This window comes from Lepisosteus oculatus, chromosome 22 (assembly GCF_040954835.1).
Source record: "Lepisosteus oculatus isolate fLepOcu1 chromosome 22, fLepOcu1.hap2, whole genome shotgun sequence".
Taxonomy (NCBI): Eukaryota; Metazoa; Chordata; class Actinopteri; order Semionotiformes; family Lepisosteidae; genus Lepisosteus; species Lepisosteus oculatus.
The window spans coordinates 5,037,068-5,059,672 of NC_090717.1; the positions used below are offsets into that span (position 1 = coordinate 5,037,068).

Genomic DNA, 22,605 nt, shown 5'->3' on the forward strand with positions numbered 1-22,605 from the left:
GTATATATGTGATTTCCATATGCGCCAAAATTGCTGAAGAATAGATCTTGACATTGCTACTGTACAAGGGTTTTCCCACTGAAAATGCTACTGGATATCAGGCGAATGAAAAATTACTAGGGGAACCCGAATAAATCCATTAAAGAAGATGATTGGGACAAAATGGATAAAAAAGATGGTGACATACTACTGGTGCCTGGAGTGCTTATAAGGGTTATTTTAACAAGAGGACAATTCATCTTAGGGAATTACTGACAATAAAATGCCATCGAAACATGTCATTGGATGCAGAATTTTCTTTTGCAAAGGTCAGTATTTTTTTAAATAAAAATCCATACTATACCAACCATTATATGAGTTTATTACTTTGTTCAATTCAGCACAAAATTTAGGTTTCCTATACAATAATCTTGTCTGTAAACATTTGTTTACTTTATGAAGGGTAGATGGCAGCGTTACCATAAATACAGATTTTGTTTTTATTTTAGTAGGAATCACACATACAGCAGTACTGTCAGGCTCAAAGCATTGCTCAGTTTAAGTATCCCAGCAGGCATATGTCCACAACATTACAAAATAACCACTAGGCTGATCTGAGTTAAGCAGCCTAGCGTGGCAGAACTCCAGGACTATGTGATGGATATAAAGGGACTTTGAATAGAAACAAAAGGACAAGAGTTGGAAGGTCTACTCTGTTAATAGCATGACAAATTAGCTCATATTTTATGGAACAATGTATATTTAAATTCTGCATACTGTGCAAAAACAATACAGATATTATAACTGGGGATAGTTATGGTCATTCAGTAATACAAATACAATTTTTACCATGTTTACCATCACAATGTTTACCACGGTGAACAGCACTTACAATCTGCATATGAAACAGTGCTATGTTTTTCTATTAGTACTTTGCATTTTAAAATTCATATTATGCAAAACCTAGATACTCTTCCTAGTGATTTCTTTAAGTAAAAAGAGAACGGTTAAATTATTTATACCTATACTTGATGCAACATTTGAAAATCTAATTAAATGACAAAGAAAGAGAAATTGGAGCCCTTGTAATTACAGCTTAATGTTAACAAGTTTTCTTTGTCTGTATTCCAATAACTTAATGAGGTCTGGACACATTCGCTAGACAGTTTTATCAAATATATTGTCTTCCCAGCCTGTAGGCTGCAAAGCAATTAGCTTCCATTGGATTGCAACGGCAATGGACCTTCAGGCTTGAAGCATTAATATTCGTTTTCTTCAAATGTAAAATCAGTTTACAGATCACAATAGCTTTCGAGTGTCATGTTCTCACAAAATGAAATAATGAAACTGTCGTGGGACTCGAGTGAATACTATGCCCGTATAGTTTTAGGACGTGTGGCAGGTTATCCCGAGAAATGACAGTTGGAGTCTGAAACTTCCACTAGGGGACGCCAAAGCGGGTTTGTAAAGACTGATCTTTGTCATTGTTTGGAATGGGTGCATTTTCACGTACTGTAGTGTTTATCAGGTCTTGCATATAAAGGTATACTTAGAGGGTTGTAGTAGTAGTATTTTGGACTAATTATTAGTTGAGTGTTATTTTTGGAGCAACTTTAAGTAATGAGAGTGGTGAAACCACCCCTGCTCTAGCTATTATGTTGATGAATTTGTTATATATATATAGGTTTTGCTAGAAAACCTGCCAATGGAGCCATGGAGACACCTTAAAAAAATCTTTGAGGTTTGTTGAGTTAAGGCCTGCAGAGCCATGTTACAAGAAGTGCTTTTCCAGAGAACACATTTGCCAGTGAACTTCATCAGAGGGGACTCCCTATGCAGACAACAAGTTGGCAACGATACAGTACAGTACTAATAACACAGTCTTGTGATAAACTGCTTAACCTCTATCCCCAGTATTGAATTGGAAAGCCTTTTTGACTAGCTTCATTTAGTGCTGTGGGAGATTTCATCTTTCACAGCTGGGCCCATGACAGGCAGTGATAAAGGCTCCCCACCCTCCTCTCATTAGACTTTTTTTGGCGTTTCTCTGACAGTTGGCACCTACAGGATAGCTTTAAAAACTCTCGTACAACTACGCTGGCCACTTCCGTCATTTATCATGTTGTTGCAGCCATAAAAAAGTTCTTTCTCTTAAAAAGGATCCCCTTTTCTGATTTACAGACCTCTCCCTCTGATCAACTGACGACAGGGCTAGGATCCCAAAACCTTCAGCCTTGAAACTTGCCATTCTGTGTGCTGTAGAGGATAATGCAATTAACTTCCAGTCTTAGGAATGGTGGAGCTGATAAAAAGAGAACTTTAATTCACTATAAATACATGTGGAGAGAGAACAAACATTTAAGAATTTTGAAAGAAAATCAATGAATTAAGTTCAACATTTCGCAGATTAAATGTTGGATTTAAGAGATGATTTGTGTGCTTCAAAATGATTATAAACATTTTAATTAATCTAACACAGATTTAATTTAATATAGAGAATGACACTTTTCCAGTGCCAAATGTTAGTATAGTGTGCCAAAACAAGATTGCATTATAGATTATTATATACTTAGTACTTGGTCTTATTTAGTTGTGACTTCTTTTATTGTCACAGTCTTCAGCACATAACCCTTAAAAGCACATTTCCTGATTACCTGCTTATAGATAACTTGTTTTTGTATTATAAAAGGATAAAAAATGACCTTGACTGCTTTAATGCAAATGAATGACCATAACCTTTTCTATCTATGTGTGGCGTGGACAAATCAGAGTGTTTAATTAGTGCCAAAGGAACTTAAAAAGAAAATATAATTCAATAAAATCACTCACATGTTAGAAATGATGACTAGGGTCATGTTTACAGGGGGTTCAGATTACACAGAAAAAAGTTTCCATTTTCTTCAACGGTCCTGATTTTGTCACAGAGTTTTCATTTATAGTGCGACTGTGCTCAATAAGCATAAAGAAAAGCTCTCAACACTGCTGACAATTTTCATTCCAGTAAGATTATACTCTAATATAGAGGGGAAATAAGTAACCATTAAATTTCAGATTTCATTCCTGCATGCTACCCTCATGCTACTTCTCAGAAATAGAAATAAACAAAAACATTACATCTAGTATAAACAGGAATCTGTGACAGAGGATGGTCTGAACTTTTCTTTTTAATACAGTAGTGTCCCCACCCCCAAGAAAATTAGACTGTGGTGTTGCCCCCTGCCTTCTGTCTGGCAGCTTCTCCTCCTTGTGCCCTACATAAAGAGGGGCAGCTCTAGTTTTCTTTGTCTTTGAACCACATAGCAAACTATGGGAGGCTGCACTCCCCTTTTCGTTTCTCCCAAGAGAACAGCACACTCCTGTGACCTAAGGGGCAATAAAACCCTGCCTTCTGAAGCTGTATACCTGCCTCCTGCCTCAACAGTGTCTCCATTCTCCACTGAAACAGGTTTGGGGGCATTTTGCCACAATACTGTAACTACCCTGCAAAAATAAACATTGGATCATTTACACTAAGCATAGACATACATGCTATGGTTCGTCTCATAATTATATATGTGGATTACAATAAGCATCCATCGATTAAATGCGATAAAGGATGCATTTTAGGTTTTGCTTGATAGCTGGTCTTTCTTAGCAGGAGTTCTTTAATGCACATTTACCATTGTATACTGACATGAAAAGATAGGGAAGCATGCTCACTTTTAGTATTATTTAATAACTGGGTTAAACGTAGCTGAGGATCCAGGGACACAAGCATAAATTAAGAGGATTATGAGTTGGATTGATGATTCAGAATTGGATGCACTTTTGTACACAAAGGGCTACTGATGTCTGGAACAAGCTATCTAGCCATAGTGTTCAAGCACATTGGCTGGAATAGATGTCTGGCTCAAAAAGCTACTGGCAATCAAAGCAGCAAGAAGGACCCAATGGTCTTTTCTATTTACATCTTTTCTTGAGTACCTTCAAAACCAAACACAAGAGGCCCGTCTTTATACACGTGAGGCTGCATGAAACAACATACCCAGCTATGTTGCTGTATTGGATTAGAGGGAATCCTTCAAGAAATGACTGGGTGAGATTCTCAGATCAGATTGACGATTGACAACATACCTGGAGACAACTGAGCCAGGCAGGCTGCAAGGCCTCCTCTCATTTGCAATCTTTCTTATATCATAATCCAGTAGGTCCCAGTTCTGATCCTGGAGGTCAGCTCTGTTTTCTGCTTCTCACTTCAATTGATTTCTTAATCAATTAGTTGAAAGTATCGGTAGCTAATGGATAAGAAAGTTTGTTCAGTTCACAAAAACTTGAATGGTGTCACCCCTGAAAATATAACAGGGTCATTCCCACTAGACATGATTACTTTGGAGGGCTGTTTAGACAGAATAAAAGTAGTTATTAATAAATTCTTTAAAAGTGGTGATTAATGAAGGTAGCTGAGGAGTGAATGGACTGCTGAATTTCTCCGCATCAAGAGACTTACAGCAGAGTATTTCTGAGACCAAAGACCAAGTGCGGAAACAGGGTTTAGAAGATCTAAACAAGGAAGAAGTTAAATTTAAACAGATCAATTAACCTCAGATTAAAAGCTCAGTTAGAACAGAAACAAGAGGCTCTCCAGAACCAGGGTGGAGAAACTCTTCTAGCCTCTGGTGTCATTTTGTTTGATTATTTCTAAGAATGGGGGGAAGATTAGTTATAAGCAATCAGAACTTGATTTACTTTCAGAAAACTGTACTAGAGAATTATGAAAGATTTGAATACTTGTGACTCTGTAAAGCCTACCTCAGTTAAACAAAAATACATTCCTTTTAGCTAAAACTGTAAGTAGCTGTTGCTGAACCTTCACGTCAGATGCCCCTCGTGATTCTCACCACTTTCTGCTTTGTCCAAGTGGTTATTAATAAAAGATTATTTTATATATATATAGATTTATATATCAATGATCAAAAACCTTCTCACCCTTTCCATTTATGTTTAGCACCTGTAATCTGCAAATGCTGTTATTGACCATTACTGCTTTACTATAGGTTGACATTTTTGCCATATGTGTTAGTAGGTACCTGCATGAGCATGTGAAGGCTATAAAGGAACAGGTAAAGGTTTAATCCATGCTGAAAGGTATAGAAAAGCAACACAATGTTTCAGCTGTGGAGCCCTGTGGAGCCTTTTTCAGGTGTGAGGGAGAGAGGGAAAGCAGATATAAAAGGCATAGAAGAAAAAAAGAGAAGGTAGGAAAGGGTGGGAGCAGTGAGGAAATGAGCAGAAAGCAGGTGAGAATGAGTCTCAAAACTGAGGGAGAACAGAAGGGTAGGTGTGGAAAGCCGAAATCTGCAAATGAATACCGATGATTTAGAAGGAGATGAGTTTATACTTGAGAGAAAGTGGAAGGTGTGATCCAAGCTTAAGGATAATTTTAATTTCAGATGTCTTTCTGCAGTAGGAGTTCTGAAACCCCTCTGTGAGAGCACAGACAGAGAGATGAGAAAGATCCCGTCCATTAGAAGTGAAAGGGGGAACTATCGGTTTGGGGAGATCTTTGATCCTCACAGATCTGAGATGATCCCTGTAACGGTCTCCCGGTCTTCTACCTGTCTCACCAATGAATGACTTGGGATTTTCTACATGAGATGCAGTACATTAGGTTGCTGGAAATACTGTACATCATATAATCTGTGTGACACGGAATTGTCCAGTGGGGTCTTGAATGGGCATGGTATTAGATATATCTTTACAGTTGATGCCACAGGTTCTGTTGCAGGGGAAAGTGCCTGGTGTGGATGATTGCTGTGGGTGGTCAAAGGAGCTGTGAACAAGAAGGTTATGCAGATTAGGTGGTCCGTAATATGAGTTGATGTGGTGGTCGGAAAAGAGGGTACCAGTCGAGGGATCATCTTGTAAAATGGGGTAGTTGTCATTCATGAAGAAAGGGTGTTAGGGCGATAGGGAAGCACCAATAGAATGTGATTGTGAGTCCAGGAGTTCCAACCTCCCAGATATTTTTGCCATATTGAGCTTCTAGAACTAATGTAACAATTTTGGCTTCAGACTAATCTATAATACTGGGTGTGCCCAACACCTGAAAATTATCCCAGTCCTGGAGGGACACACTCCAGTCAGTTGTATAGGCCTTTTTAAATCAGCAGCCCTTTAAGAGCTGGGAAAAGTTGCCAAGCTTCCACAATTAAGTCAGAAATTGGGTCAATAACAATGGAGCTGGAATTAATACCTGCTTAGATAAGAGCTATGGTTTTTGTGCAGTCCAAACTCATTTGACAATTTCTCAATACGTGAGTGCTGCTTAGCAGCCATGCAGTTGCTAAAAGCTTCATCTACATCTCCAGTATGGATTAAACACTCTGCTCAACCTGCCAGTGTGTGTAGATTATGCTTTGAGCTTATCAGTCACCTTCAGGTCCACAGAAGACAATCATCCACGACCACAGGGCCAGCCAGTGAATGAACAAAGATACTGCCTTCAGACTCACAACCATTTGTCAGTACTTGGCTCAACTCCCCACTGATAATTTCTCAATTTTCTAACCCTCTTGTTTAGTTTTGTAATCCGATACCAAAACAGACCTGAAGTGCATGAATGGACAGTGAATCCTTTTTTTTCTTGCCACTGCTAGAGCCATGTTTCATATTACACGTAAAATGACACCCTCGGAGCAGGAATATGCTAACTCATGTTACATCTCCCTTTTTAATATAACAAAGGGGAAATAACATTCTGCTAATGTACCAATAAAATGATTTGCCTCAGGCTGCGACGGCAAGCCATAAGTATTGCTTATAGGGGTGGCATGATTGTTTAAGCAATTTTTCGAGTACTATATATACTACCATCAGCTCTTTTGCACTCATGGCACAAAAGATTTAATCAAAGCCGTAATTTAAGATGAAAAGGGCATAACGAGGTGAAAAAAATGTACTTGAGAAAGGTGAGCTGTACGATAATACTGTGTTTAACCGCGACTGTAGTGCTTTGTCGCTAGGTGGCGTTTCTCCCTTACGAATAATACTGCGCAGTTTATTCACCGCCCTAAGGCTTCCCTTAATTTATGTGCAGCTGGTAGTCACGGATCGAATTTGTCTCTGCAGCTTCGACCGCTGGTGTGCGTCAAGCTTTCATTTCGCATCCCTCCTTCACTTTTTAATATTACAAATTGGAAGTATTGATCGCCTCATTGCGAGCTGCTCATTATTTTACAGTTTTATTTTCAGTGCATTTTGTTTGATTCCCTTCACGTGTTACATATTAGAAATGAAAAGAAGCCGCTTATTTCCCAAATCACAATGCAACTCAAAACGCTAAACTCGAATGGGCTGCTCTATCTTGTTTTTCTCGTCTGAAACTTGTATTAAAAACAAGATTCACTTTACAAAAAATGACAAGGCGGTTTCTTTCCCAGTGTGGGAAAAGACTATCCACATCATCGCATTTTCTAGCTTTCTGGCTGTTAATTTCTCAGTCTATTTCAACACTAAGAAGTTTTTCCAGGGCTAATTAGATCCTAAACGGATTCTAATCCATCATCGCAGGTTCACCTGAGCACCTGCCCGCGTCGAGATACACTCCTGTTGTGTTTTAAAGTATTTTCTCCTCCCTCCCTCAGTTTATGCTGCACCTGACCTGACGCCTCTCTCACTACTCCCCCCCACCTCTTTTTTTTTTACACACGATTTCTGTTTTTGTGCAAATCTGATCCAGGCTGCTTCCCCTCACGTCAAACCACATGATCCCATAAAACATTCATCAGCTCTCAATCCCTGATCCAGCCCCATAAAACATTCATCTTTGCTTTTCTCCCCACTCACAAGCCCACCCCCCCCTTTCCCACTTCCTCCTTTGCAATCCCATGCAAAAGCTTATAGTGCGCAGTATTATAGTCAATTTCCCTCAACAGACACAGGCTACACGTACTTTGGGATACCTCTGTGTTAGAATTTCAGACCGGGGACGGCAGGATCTGCGTTTCAGCATCCGTGGATTGCTTTGGGCTTCTCCCAGTTTCCTTCAAGGCTCTGTCACACCTTGGATTGCTGCTGCTGTTGTTCTTTTTTTTGTTCGCTCTTTTTTTTGGGGAGGGGGGTTGTTTTCTGAAAGGGATCTTCCGTCTGGATGTAAATCGTAGTTGTGTATTCCTTGCGCTCCCCAAATGACTGATCTTAGTTCGCTGGGGAGACTTGGTTCTCCGCTCCGCTTCTATAAGCAAACCTTTGGCTAAAGTTTTCATGGACCGGTTCTCAGTGATCACCGGTATTTTGGATTTGGCGTTATTTCCAGTTTAAACTGCGTCTTTTCCGTCAAAGATCACAAAAATCAAGTATCTTGTTTTCGTTAACAGGGTGCCTTCAGCTGGAATTTATTTTAGTAAAAATGAAGACCACTGTTGCAGAAGGTAGGTGGACGCTGCATTTCAAATGTCATTCAAAAACTTATTTGAATAATGTTGGGAACATGTCTGCGTTAAGGTTTTTTTTACTTGTGGTGTTAGATGCAGTACCCACCTTTGCTTGAGCAGTTAGACGCATAAAACGTTTTCGGATCAGTATCTTGAATGCAATAAAAACATAAAAATTATATTAGCAGCTTAAGCAGCCTTGTTTTTTTTTTCAAAAACCACATCAGTTCTCTCAAATGCCTTAGGCAAAAGGAGACCATTAAAGAACTAAGCAAACTGCACTGTGAATATTTCTAAATTATTTAAGTCAGCCTGTTTGTATTCACTGATAACTAAATTGCCATGCTTGCTCCCAAAACGAATAAATGTTTTCCAGGATGTTGAAACTACCAGTAAAAACATTGCAGAGACACACGGACTTTCAAATAGGCAATCTATTCAGTTTAGTCCGTTATTCTTTTCTAAGTGGTGCTGTGACATTCAAATATTTTCTGTGGAGCCTGTAAAAGTCTGATACCTAGCCAGTCCGCACAAAGGTGAAAACGCATATACAGGGGCATGAAAGTATTTTGTGTGCATTTTTGTTTTGTGAGATTTAAATTTCTGGCGGATAAATGCAGGCAGTAATGTTCTTGAGAATGGACACGCCTCTTCAAACAGTCTTTTTATGCATTTCATGTTCTCCAGCAGCCTGAGAGTCATCTTACACCATCACAAATTGGAGCCCAAATCGCTAGGTGCGTTCTTGTGGCTCGAAGCCAGCTTTCTGTGTTTCTTAGTCTCAAGTTTCTAAGCCCCCTTTTGCGTCTAGCGCCGGCTAGTATGCATAAAACCCATCTTATCAATGCTCACTGTGTTTTGGTACGAAGCATAAGCAGCCACAAAACTCCGTGTTGCCGAGGATTTTTAACAGGGTACCTGGGCTGTGAGACTTGTTTTGAGGGCTGAGGATTTTGCACAAGAAGGTGCGGTAGCACACCGGAGTCCGGAGGGGATAGATAGGAGCGGTTTATCCCCAGTATCTTCCCGGTACAGACGAAGGTGGCATTTTAAAACGGCTGAGCAGATATTTGACGTCCCATGTGAAATTCTATTGAATATTCTGCGGATGCACACACACTTCAAGACTTCAATTTAATATCTATGTATGGGGAATCGTATATTTGAAAAGGTCCTTTAAGGAACACATGGATGATAGTTTAAATTCGTTTTATCCATTCTGTTTGTGGTGTTAGACGAGATACCTAATTTCGAACATCAGAGCGCAGATCCGAAAGAAAAGAATCCCTGCATTATTATCTAAAGTAAATCATTTCCACTAAATGCTCGACTTAAAACTGTAAAAAGCGAGCACGATTCACTGCAGCAACTGATTTTCTTTGCATTTATTGAAACGTTTAATTTCTTATTCAAAATCTGAAGATGAGAAGATCTTCTTTCTAACCTATTTAATTAGATCATTCGTAATAATGCCACTAGAAAAGGGGTGAAGTGGCTATTTTATTAAAATGAAGGTCTGAGCCCTCAATGCCTTATTAAGAACCAGATTGACAGATGCAGCTTTGTTTGAAACTTTATAGTAATCCTTTAAGTTACAGGTTAACCACATACATAAACAAAGAGAAAATGCTTCCAATTATTATACAATATAGTTTGTCTCTCTGGAATAATGGATTTTGCAAGTCATTATGTATTACAGCTTTCCTAGATGCTTGCGGCAACATATGCCATGAAAAAACTTCTTGTTTAAAAATTGTATGCCTACATTTATTCCGAAGGCCCAAACAGCTAAGTAGAAAAAATGAATTTGAAAATCGTAAATTTCCTGAATGCCTTTGGGGGGCATTTGTTAAATTGATTTAATCAATATTTGGCCGCATAAAATGGGGGAAAGGGCTGCATTCCCACCTCAGACTACAGAATTTACAATAATTTTGCAAAACCACAAGCATGCTGAATCCATTTAATTATGAGCAAACTGCTTTGAAAACATCTTTCCAAAGCTGTCTAGCAAGATGCATTACGACTAGCTTTTGGAAAACCTTGGGAGTCACAGTGTAAATCTCCTGAGGTCATGTGTCCACAGGTTCCCACACACTGCTGAACTATGGTTAATACCATCTTCTGTTTTTTAGACACATCACAAATAATGACCCTTTGGGAAGGGCACAGCAAAAACAGTTTTAATTTCTTGCGCTAGACAACACAAGTTGAAAAAAACAAATCAAGTGCACATAATGCTGAGACTGTATTAGTATTACAATATATTACATTTAATAATGCCCCTGCAGCCATCAATAAAGACCTGAAATATTGTACCAATACCATATATGGTAATTAAGTATATAAGCCAATTAGGCAATGGTATCTAGCTATTTTATGGTTTGACCCATTATTGCTAAGGGCATGATTGTATCTTGTTATGCATTTAAGCTGTCAAAGTCTGGGATGTACAGTTACAGATTTGATCATTCGGTCATTATATTGTCAAATCTGTATATTGAAAATCCATATTAGAGGCTTTAGGGTGTTTAGCACTGCTGAACTGTTACCTTGTAACAATATACCTTGACAAGACCCTTCATTGAAGCTGTAGTATCAGTTCCATTCCTGTCTGCTTTCTAGGATCAGTTTAAAAAATATAAAAAATAAACATGTAGTAAGGAAGTATATAATTTGACATTTTTGGTACAGTGTACATGAAAAAACATGTACTGTATGTTTGCAATCATATTTTTAGATGCAAGGCTTTCTTTATTTGTATGTTTAATAAAAACATAATAAAATGTATTTTTATTACATCAACATTAAACAACACCAGAGAGAATATCCATTCTCTGTGCAGGTGTGACTGTATGTTTGCATAGAAGGCAGTGTTCTAATGGTAGCACAGCTGTATTAGAGAAATCTTGGCTGAAATATGCTATAGCTTACAGCAGTATGACAGTGGGGAAATACAACAATTACACATTTTAACATTTTATTATTAATAGAGTATAAGGAGACATATGTGGGGCACGTGGAAGAACTCATGTTTAATGTTACATATGATCACATTTGTTTAGTCATTTATACTGAATGATAACTTCTGATGTCCAAGGATGATGTGAACCCACACTACAACCAATTTATCAGCGCACTGCAATATGTAACCTCTACTGCCTGTACTGCAAGCACCATTGTGCTCATCCCAGATAATAATCTCTTGGGGACTTTGTACAAAACAGATCATCCATTGCTAGACTAGTGCATATGACTACAAATGGCATAATTCATCAACAAGGGTGTATCAGATCATGCACCCCTTTATTTTTCATAAGGTGGGATCTCTCACTTGCCTGAGTATTCAAAACTATTTCAATCAGAACCAGGTTGCTTAAAATACATTCACTGAATTAAAAAGCAGAAACGTCCGAGACAAATCATTCAGTGCTCCTATACCACTCCCTGAAGGATTCTACTCTCGTTGATAAAGGTGTTGGATGTGTTCAGGAGGCACCTTTAATTGAAGGTGTACAGATAAGATGTCAGGCTTTAACAGGTGAAACGTTGATTATCATCAGATACTAGATCTGTGCGTGAAAATTGTTCTCTATTCCTGTTCCCTTGGGGACAAGCAGTTTGCTACTGGTATTAGAAATGTGTGAATTATTGTGTGTTTTTCAGGATTAAATATGTTATTTTAAAGCAGGCATTCTCAGTCCTGGACCTGCGAATACACACACAAGCTGGTTTTCCTTTTAGCTATGGTCTTCACTTAATTTAATTCCCAACTGAACTAATGAGTTATTTAATTGAAGACTTTGCAAGTTTTTTTTTCTCCTCTAAAGTTGGAGACCCTAAATTATAGAAGCAAATTATAGAAGGCAAGCTCTAATGTGATTAGGAACTGAAAACAAACTAATCCTTTGATTAGGATAATTAATCTTCAATTATGTAACTTATGTAGAGTTCAGCTGGAAAGAAAACATGAAACCCTAATCTACACATTTTTATTTTAATATGTAGAAAACCTGAGAGATCATGGCCTACAAACTCAGAATTAGCTCTTAGGGATGCTGGAGTTATTAAATTGATGACTTGGAGAGTTAGGGCAAGTAAATTTATTGCAAGAAAGAAAAGCAGAACACAAGCACAGTTAATCCTTTTTCCAAAATATTTCTGAATAAAGAATTTAAAATGGCAGCACATGGTGAGAACATGTTTTGAGAAAATAAAATTAGCAAATGTTTTGTTAAAATAATAAAGATAAACTTAAAACATCTGATATATAATAATGAAAAGTCTGAGTGTGCTTTAAAAACGAGAGAGAGCTGTGATGTGTAGCATTCGGACAGCAGGAGATTTATTTGTATCCTGAAGATCCACTACATTGTCAGTGGCCTCCTTATAATCCATTTAACAAAACCTAATCTCCACTCAGCAACAAAGATTAAAATACTCCTATGGTGCCTTTTCTCATGGGATTTTTGAAGGGATTTAAGAACAGGATTTTATAAATAGCTCAAGAACAACAGAAAGGACAGAGAGTAAGTAGGGAGTTCCAGCAGAATCAATCTAGGTAGAGGTTAACTTGAACCGGATAGAGTTCACAATGGCTTTTAAATGGTACAACAGGCCAGGAGAATAGATTATTCAGATTTAGACGATCTCCCCAATGTGCCACATATAAATCTTTTAACTAATTGTTGAGCTAGCCCATCTCTCACTCATTTAGATATCCATTAGTAGGACACAGTCAATTGGATTAAAGCTAATTGTTGAAGGACTAAATGCATCCTCTGTTCCTGAACAGTTGCATGCTATAGTCCTTGTCAGCACCTCAGTATGTCTCACATGAAATTTTAATCATTTAATCTGCTGGAAATGGGAGGGAGGGGATGGAAGGACGAAGGGGTGCATTTGTAAAACTGATTGGTGGAGAAACTGACTGATGGGGTAATAAATTGTTAATTAGGCAGAGAAGAACCAGGCCTTTTTAATTAAGTAGCTTACTGAAGCTTTTGTAGGGTTGATAACCTATTGTTTTCCTTTTTAAGGGTAGGGAATCTGGGGGTAACTTTCAAAGGATCATAGGCCAGAAAACAATGGAAGCCTTCATTGGTTTTCATCTTGTTTTATTAAGGAGTGTGTTTGGCAGGAACATGAAAGACTATGTGCCAACAGCCGTGTGTAAGCAAAGTGAAAGTCATTCAGTCACACCTTTATTCAGGCAAGTGGAGAAATTAATGATTTGGGTGAAGTTAAGGTAAAAAGTATTTAATAAAGATTCTTGTCTGTGTTCCCGCAAATAATCTGTTTTCCTCGATGGTGACATTGATTATTAACTGCCCGGTTGCCATTTGGATCTCACAGAAAATTGTGATAATGGTAATTCTGAGCTGATGACAATCCAGTTCTGCAATGGTTCTGTTTTTAATGGAGGAGGTAAATCACAAGTCCATTTTTCATACTCATCTTTCGTTTGTTCCCTATTAGCATATTTCAAGCCAAGATTCCTAATGGTCCTATGTTTTATAAAGGTGTAGTTACTGTTATTGTAGGTGGTCCTAAAGAATTCATCCAAGTCTTGAGTTATTAAACCTCTACTTATCTTCATGAGGATTCAATTAGTACCTTATATGTTTGTTAAAGTTGACCATTGTTTGTCAAGGGAAAAGAAAGAATTCATTCTAGAGCAAAGTGTGATGGGTCTTACTGCACCTGCTCTTCAAATTATTCATATGTGTATGGAACAGGACTGGTTTTCCTTTGATTCTCAGATCAAAACACATCTTTCCTGAGGGTCATTGGGTGGGTTAGTGGTGCTGCGAGAGGACTTAATAAATATTCACATGGCTCGGTCCTGTGTATTGTGGTATAACAGTCTCTTGCAGGTGTGGTCAGCATTTCAGTCGAGTGTTGTCTCTGTCTATGGTGTTACGGGTGGTAACTCAGTTGTTTTATAAGCCATTGAGGTTGAAAGTGTTTACACTTGGAATTGTATAGAAAAGTGAATATTTGATTTTCACAGAAAAACAATCGTAAAGGAAATGAAACTGAAAGCTGTTTGGAGGTAATTGAATTGTAGCTGAAGTGAAATACCACTCTGGAGTCTATAAAGTATGTTTGAGAACAAAAGCTCATCCGCAACTAACTAGGTATTACATATGGGTAACAAAACCCTATTTCCCACATTCATCTCTTTGAATCCCTCTGTCCTCCCTATCACTGGCCCTGCTGCAGCTCTTTGGCTAATTCCATTGAATGGATGGTTCTGGTGGCCTCATCCTTATGGCCATGCTATCACTCCCTTACCCATGCATTACCAGCAGATCTGTATCTCAATGGCTCACACACTAAATCTCTCAACAGAGTTCGGCCAAAAGCTCTTTGAACTGTTGTAAGAAAGACTGTATGGATTGTAGTATTTATGCTATATAATTTTCTCTGTCCATTGACATTAAATCACCTTCTGCAATAACTTTCCAAAGCATTGCTGCTGTATTAAATGAAATCGCCTTTCAGAGATTTTGATAAATTGCAGAGTCTGGAGTTTTTGCTATGTACAACAAGGAACAGTGCCTTAATGGATAGCTATTGCAAGAATGGTGCTGCAGTTTGTGTAGCACTTTACCATCAATCCCTATAAGAAACAAGTGAAACTCTTAATGGCAAATAAAATCAATTCACACAAAAGGGCATTGGAGTTATGGCTTATGTACAAGCACAGGCAATAATATATATATATAGGCAATTTTGCAGTTTTCAGCCAATCATGGTGCTCCACTATTCCACCTCTTCATGCCTTCAAATGCTGTCAGTGGCTTAACACAGAAACAGCTGCTCAGATTATTCTTTCAAACTGTAGTTTTGGAGGAGTGTTGTAAAATGGAAAACCAAGCTAAGATCATTGCTGTTTGTGAGAAAAGCCTTGACAATTCAACTGTTGAACCTTCTGTTGTGTAATGTGCATAACAGATCCTTGAATGTAGAGTCCATCGAAGTACAGCCTTTTCCCCCCATACTCTTTGGGCAACATGCCATGGAGATAAGTGGTTATAGACTCCTCAGAGGTTTTAGTTTATGGAAGAAAATAGCGTGGTGTGGAGTTTCTCATGGACAATGGCTGACTCCTGGTAAAACTTTATTCTGAGGTGCTAATTATGGATGTATTAGTCATGCTCTACACATACGATATTTAATGGTTAGATAATAAAGCAGTTACAGCATAAAGTATTAACAAAGCAGTAACAAGGTATTAAAATATAGCAATAACTTCTCAAAAACAAAAAGTAAAAAAACTACATAAAGACATCCTTATTACTACATTGTAATTACTTATCTACATTACTTTATGAATACTTTATAAACTAAACATCTGTTGAATATGTATAAAACATTTATGTAGAGCACCCTATTACATTAAGCATTACTGCCACAATGATAACAGATGCTTTGAAATTGATGTCCACTTCGAAGATGTCCAAGAAGTATCAATATTCTGGTAATCTAAGTTCTTTTTTAAGTGCATTTCTTAGGATTTCACTGACTTTAAAATAACCCGATATGCCTTTTTCCCAAAGCAGTATTATGTAAAAAGTGACAGAAAAAAGTTCATAGAAAAGAAAAAAAACATCTCTTCAGATCCTGATATCTAGGAGTTTTTTGTATTGTCTTCTAGTCTCCCTTAGGTCAGTATATTGAATAATTCTGTACTATACTGTAAGTGTTGATGATCTTGTATGGATGTCAGACCCTGTGAAATTAAATGTGACTGTTGCTATCTTGCCAGGGCCTTCATTATAATGATATCTGTAATCTCAAGGGCTCATGAGGGGTAAAATAAATACAGTAGATGGAACTGAATAGAATATGGATCTTATTCAATAGGCTTGGCATAACCACAATATTACGGTTTTCCTCAAGAGATAAATATTTGTTCCCAAGTGCATTAGGCAGCTCAAATGCAACTTTTCCATTCTAATCTGCACATAAAGTCTGAATGATGTATTCCTGTGCTAGAACATGCACTAGGTAATAAAGCACAGAATGAAGAGGCGATCAATCCAGTTTTCATGGAAGGTTATTTATGACAAAGCAGAATGCACTTGCAATAGTTAACTACTTTTCTTCCTTCTTTCTCTGAACAAAAACACCTTTTATTTTAAATATTACAATTCTTATTTTTTAGGCTTGTATGTGTGACTTTAATTTTAGGCATGAAATGTACTTCAAAGTGGAGGAAGAGCCTTCAAGATTGAAACTCCACTGTTGTAATGAGGGAGTTCTGGAGTGTGTATGTTAATTTAACATAACTTGAATTAGTTACGTTTTGCATTCCATTTGTCACTATCCATTTTGCTTGACATTTCACTGTCACGATACTGTATTGGTTTGGCTGCTAATATTCCTCAGTGAGATTCATTTTCATAAAAGTCAGTTTTCTCTAGAGAAATGAGTTCCCAGGCAACAGCTTTTCCCTTTTAAATGAACAGATTCTTCTGTATTAAGTTGCTGCTCAAGTTTTTGCAGACATTTTGAGCCTTACATAATTAAAGCTCCTTGTGAGTTTGTTTTTCATTGCCTCAATTAGCTTATTAAGAATGTCTGTCTTCATTTCTGTCTTATAAGTGAAAGTCTTGGACAACATAATCCGGAGATACAATTTTTATTTATAATGGCCATGACAAAGATATTTGTTTAAAAAAAAGATGAGATCACAGTGGTTAACATGGCTCCCTTGCAGTTTTGGGGTCCCTGGGTTCAATTCTTGGGATGCTATCTGTGTGGAGTTTGTATGTTCTCCCTGTTTTTCTGTGGGTTTTCAGTGGGTGATCCGGTTTCCTCCCACACTCCAAAGACACACTGGAAGGTTAATTGGCTTCTGAACAAATTGGCCCTGATGTGAGTGTGTACATGTCTGTGTTTGTGTGTGCCCAGCAATAGACTGGCACCTTGTCCAGGGTTTACTCTGCCCTGTGCCGGTTGCTTTCCGGTCAGTGGTTGGATGGATGAGATAAGTTGTTTTTTCACTTTCACATCTTTGTTAAATATCTCTAAAAATCAGTTAAAATGTGCTAAGATTTGTCTGCCAGGCAAAGTGCATCCAATCATTATGAGTGAATTTAAGAACATGAAACAACTCTTTATAAAGTTGTATTATAAAGTATTAAGGTAACAAATGAATCTTTAATGTGGTTATTCAAATAGCTTTTTGTTAGCAACTCAAGGTTCATGCCTTGAAAGTACAATTCCTAAATGAAAGGGAATCTTTTCCATCATATCCTTTGAAGTATGGACATATTGTATTATGTTCCTAGTTTGTGAGGTGTCTTTAAAAAGCTGTGTTTATAAACCACATACAAATTAGCAATAAAGAAACCACAAGAATACTCATTGCCTGCATATCATATATACCATAAACAAAATCCTTGGCACTATCAAAAACAGCATTTACAGTATATATAGACCAGAAATGTCTTGAGTAGTTCATATCTGTAAAAACCCATTAATTTCTGTAAATACCAAATGTTTAGATATTGGTAACACCTTTATCCAGAGTGACTTACTGTACATGGTACTTATTTAAATACTCAGCCATTTTCTGAACAAATATGAGTGAAGTACTTTTCTGGGAGCCCACAACATTCCAGTCACAATTCCAGAGGTCTAGAAATACAAAATATAGCCTTATTTACTGTTTGGAAAGTAAAAGAAAGCCGATGTGCGAGATATTAGAAGGGATTTGTTTTAGGGAATAAATAGCTTTTACCCTCCTACTGTTTTAATTACAAATCGCAAGCAGAGTTTTTTCCCCGTCTAATTTTTGCCCCTAAGATAGTATTTCCGGGCATTCGGTTTTTATTTTACAATTGTTTCATTTAAGCAATAGTGCTTGGCAAGGCAAATAAAGGATTCCTTACATGATTATTAATTTATTCAGCTGATGCTTTTTTCAAATTATTGTAGATTTGTACAACAGGCGTTTGGGCTGAAGCAGCCTTACTCAAGGGTTCAACAGCATCCCCCTCACCTGGGACTTGAACCCGCAACCTTCCTGTTATATGCCTAGAGCCCTGCTCTTATTGTCATTCCTATTTGATTCATGAGTTTTGTCTGTTTTTTGGATCTTTGATGGTTGCAGAAACCATTTAAGCTGCCGCAGCTCTCAACTGGTTACCCACTGAAGCTAAGCACGGTTGAGCCTGGTCAGTACCTAGATGGGAGACCTCTTGGGAGGTTATGGTCGCTGTTGGATGTGGTGTTAGTGGGACCAGCAGGGGGCGCCCACCCTGCAGTCTGGGTGGGTCCTAATGCCCCCAGTATAGTGACGGGGACACTATACTGTAAACAGGCGATGTCTCTCGGATGAGACATTTAACCGAGGTCCCGACTCTCAGTGGTCATTAAAAATCCCTGTCATTTCTCGATAAGAGTAGGGCGTTATCCACTGGGGCCAAATTTCCCCCTCGACCTTTACCGTGGCCTCCTAATTGTCCCCATGGATGATTGGCTTGCACTTGGCCTGCAATGGGACTGGTGGCTCGTCCAGGGTATACCTTGCCTTGCGCTCGTTGCTTGCTGGGTAGGCTTCGGCTTCCCGCAAGGCCGTATGGTATAAAGCGGTTTGGTAAATGACAAGACTTTAAGCTGAAAGAGATAAAACTGGGGGAGGGGAGACAGTGACCAGGCTAAAGTTCATAGGAATGTACCTAAAAGCACTACGCATCTGTGTCCGAGTGATTTGCTCCACCCTAATACACACAGCCAATAAACTTTGAGAATTGTTTGGTGGAATAGAAAATCACTATATATCCCAACTGAGCAAAGAGTCGCCACATAACGTAAAAAAAATGTACTAATACTTTCAGTAACTGTTCAAAATTATTTTCCTATTGTAACACATTTTCTACAACTGTTTCTGTATTTATAAAAATTATTATGTGCTTTCTTGGAAATTGGCTGAGTCAATTATAGGTTTTCCAAAAGCGTTACTACCATCCATCAGAATTTAGAGAATCTCAACCATAGATTTTTTAGTGAAATATCATCCGTTATTAAGTCTATAAAAGTCCATTAGCTGCACTTTCCACAGAAGAAGAGCTTTTACACTCAATACCACAATGATGTGAGTTTAGAGGTTTTAAAATGAAGAGTTTATCAAACAAAAAAAAATCAAAATCAAATTAGAGCATGGAGCACCATGCACTTGTCTGGGAATTAGCAGTTATACTGTAATCCTAACATTAAAAACCTTGTTTTAGTCTAGTTGATGACTGATCAAATGACAGGAACATAGTCTTACTAATTATGCAAATGATTCCATTTTCATAAAACCTACAGTCTATAGGTGAGACTGTAGTACCGTACATTAAAATGAAATTACAACCACATGGTTATTTTACTATTTTGTTCTAAAGCTTTTAACCCAGAAATTAAAACAGGATTACAAAGGCAATATTCAGAGGTAAAACAGAGTTAAAATTCAGGCAAATAATATTTGTCATTCTTTTGAAATGTAGGAGCAAAACCATTTATTATTTTAGCATTGATGAACCTCTCAGATACTATAACTGAATTCAACATCATTATTACGATGAAATTCTTAAATTAAGATGAATACTTACAAAAGCATGTCACATACAGCCTTAAATGCACTGGTGAGCCACATACACAGACCTAAAGTAATTAGAAGACATCAGATGTGCCACAAATCAAAAACTCCAAGTGACCGCAATTCCTCTGATTCAACGGAAGACCAGCTAAACCTATTATCAATCAGTAAGACACTACTTCTTGAGGAACTGATGAAGAAATCAATAATAGTCTGATAATTTGCGATAACATGAAATTAAATGGATAATTAAGTGTCAAAAGCTATATGTAAAACTGAAACCCTGCAAATTACCAGCAGCATAAACCAATTAGAGATAAGAATGCAATTCAGATGTAGTTGTGATGTCTGCAAGCTTATTGGCTTTGTATTTTGTGTATTTGTCTGTGGCTTAAACTGAATTGGTCATGTCTTATTTCAGTGCTAAGGGATGAAAAACAGATTCTGCAAATACAGTGAAGTCGGCAGCAAAATAAGTTATTTTAAATGCTATTATACAGACCTCATAGTTTACTCAGTGAATTAAAAAACGAATTTGAATCTCCCCTTAATGTTCAGTGTATGCTGTTTCACAAACATTTAATCACAGTTTATCCACATTCCCCAATTTGCCACAGAATTTAGAATATTACTAAGTGATGGATTTCTTTGACAGAAGCAAAGGAACTGAAACTGTTACATATACATTCATTTTATCTTTTATTGTAATTCTTTATGTAAGCTTTGCCATCTGAGAGTTGGAATGTAACAATCATTTATGATTTCTGAAGTTCTCAGATCCTTGAGGACATACAGGTATTTTCATTGCTTCAAGCAAGATTTATATTAAGAAATAAAAAGCAAAACAGCAAATGCAAATGTAGGAGTTAGTCATTTAACTGGTTACGGGTTAACTATTTTATTTTTTTAAATAGTGAATGGTGAGAGGAATGCATGTGTAAATTTTGTATCTAGATATAAACAACATTAAAATATTTCTAGGCAATATATATTTTGGTCTCACTGCACATCTGTTCACTTAAATTTGTAGCTTTGTGGGGTGTGCCCTACTGAAAACAAATACTTGTATACATCTCCACAAGTGCTGATGATAGCAGTCATGTAATTTGCATTAGAAAACAACAAAAAATAAACATCATACAATGGAATACTCAAAACAGCACAACCAAAAAGTAAAAGAACCTGTCCTTTAACACAACAGGAATAAATAAATGTCCCGTCTAGCATTCTAGTGGATGACAGCATGCAGCAGTCAATCACAGAACAATGAATTGGACTCTCAATAAGATATCATCCTCCAAGAAATATTAACATAGAACTAGAGTCCTTTTGCCTTAAACGTTTTTTAAAGAATAGTCAGATCTTATTAATACTTGTCGGAAAAAGTGGGCTAAAAATAACAAAAATTTAATACAGAGCACTCTGGTGTGATTAAGATGACGTGGAGAAAACTGGGTGTGCATTAAAAGCAAAATTACATTGAAGCATACTTCATTTCCCTTGTAATAAGATAACTGCTGGTGCCTGGCATTTCTCAGGATTTAAGCAGGTGTGGAAGCTGAATGAATTCTAATATGGATTGAGGACTGAAGGTGAAAACTTTTAGAGTTTAATAAAAGCCAGCTGTAGGAAAGTGATGTGTTTGTATAACCACTGCCTTTAGAGACCCTCTGGTGTCATTTAGTTTTTGGCAGGTGTTTGATATTTCAAACATAAGAAGAGACAGGAGAAGAACTTATGTTCTGTTTTTCACCTAAGTATAATGTTTCAAGTTAAAATGATTTTTTTTTCTTGTATCACACATTCATGTTGGATAGACATAAATAACACCTTTTAATAAATTCAGTTCCCTTCACAGCACATTCTGCAACCATCTCCTTTCTATCAATTAGCATTCATATTTTATAAATGCTGCGTGCTTGGATTTAATTGGGCACATTTTGACCATGGCTTTCAGATAAATACATTTAAACCTTCCATAAATAAATAGAGCCAGTTTTTTTGTTGCTCATCCTTTTCATAGGTACACGACCAACCAAAAAATAGGACCAGATTCATCTACTGCACTGGGAGCTAAGCAGACCTTTGAAATCCTCAAGGAGAAAATGCATTGAATATAGTTGCCTTTTATCTTTATTCTGATGTTTTTTTCTCTTCTGTTTAAGAGCCTCTGCATTTGACTGCACAATTTTTTTTCTGCAACAAATTATCGTTCTGCTTAACTCATTACCCATCTCTAGTTTTATCCATCTATCAGTCTTTTTATTATGCTTTTCTAGACTTAAACTATTAGCAGTGTCCTTTTTGTTACACATAGTCTCAGATACAAGTATAATATGGATTTTACTCCTGATCTGTCAGCTGCAGTTAATCTCATCTGACTTTCAAGTTTCAACTTTCTTCCCTACTGTGCTGTTAGGTCAAAAGGACACATTACTACTGCGGAGGGCCTTAACCATTCCATAGTACCATTACACAACCTGGGATTGAGCTGTAAAAAGTTTTCTTTCAAGTCTAATAAAGATCTTGGGATTTACAGGCAGAAGAGAACTTTATTTTAGTGTATAAACATCTAAAATATTTATTTCTGATGATTTTAAATAGAAATGCTTGACCATC

At 37.3% G+C, this 22,605-nt stretch overlaps 1 protein-coding gene across 1 annotated transcript in view; it reads left to right on the plus strand.

Moving 5' to 3' along the window:
- Positions 1 to 7,729: 7,729 nt before the first annotated feature.
- rtn4r (reticulon 4 receptor) overlaps positions 7,730 to 22,605 on the plus strand; it is a 40,903-nt gene continuing 26,027 nt past the window's right edge. The window contains exon 1 of the mRNA XM_015366023.2: positions 7,730 to 8,387. Coding sequence (XP_015221509.1) covers positions 8,366 to 8,387 — 22 coding nt within the window. The 5' untranslated portion in view covers positions 7,730 to 8,365. The remainder of the gene's footprint in view (positions 8,388 to 22,605) is intronic.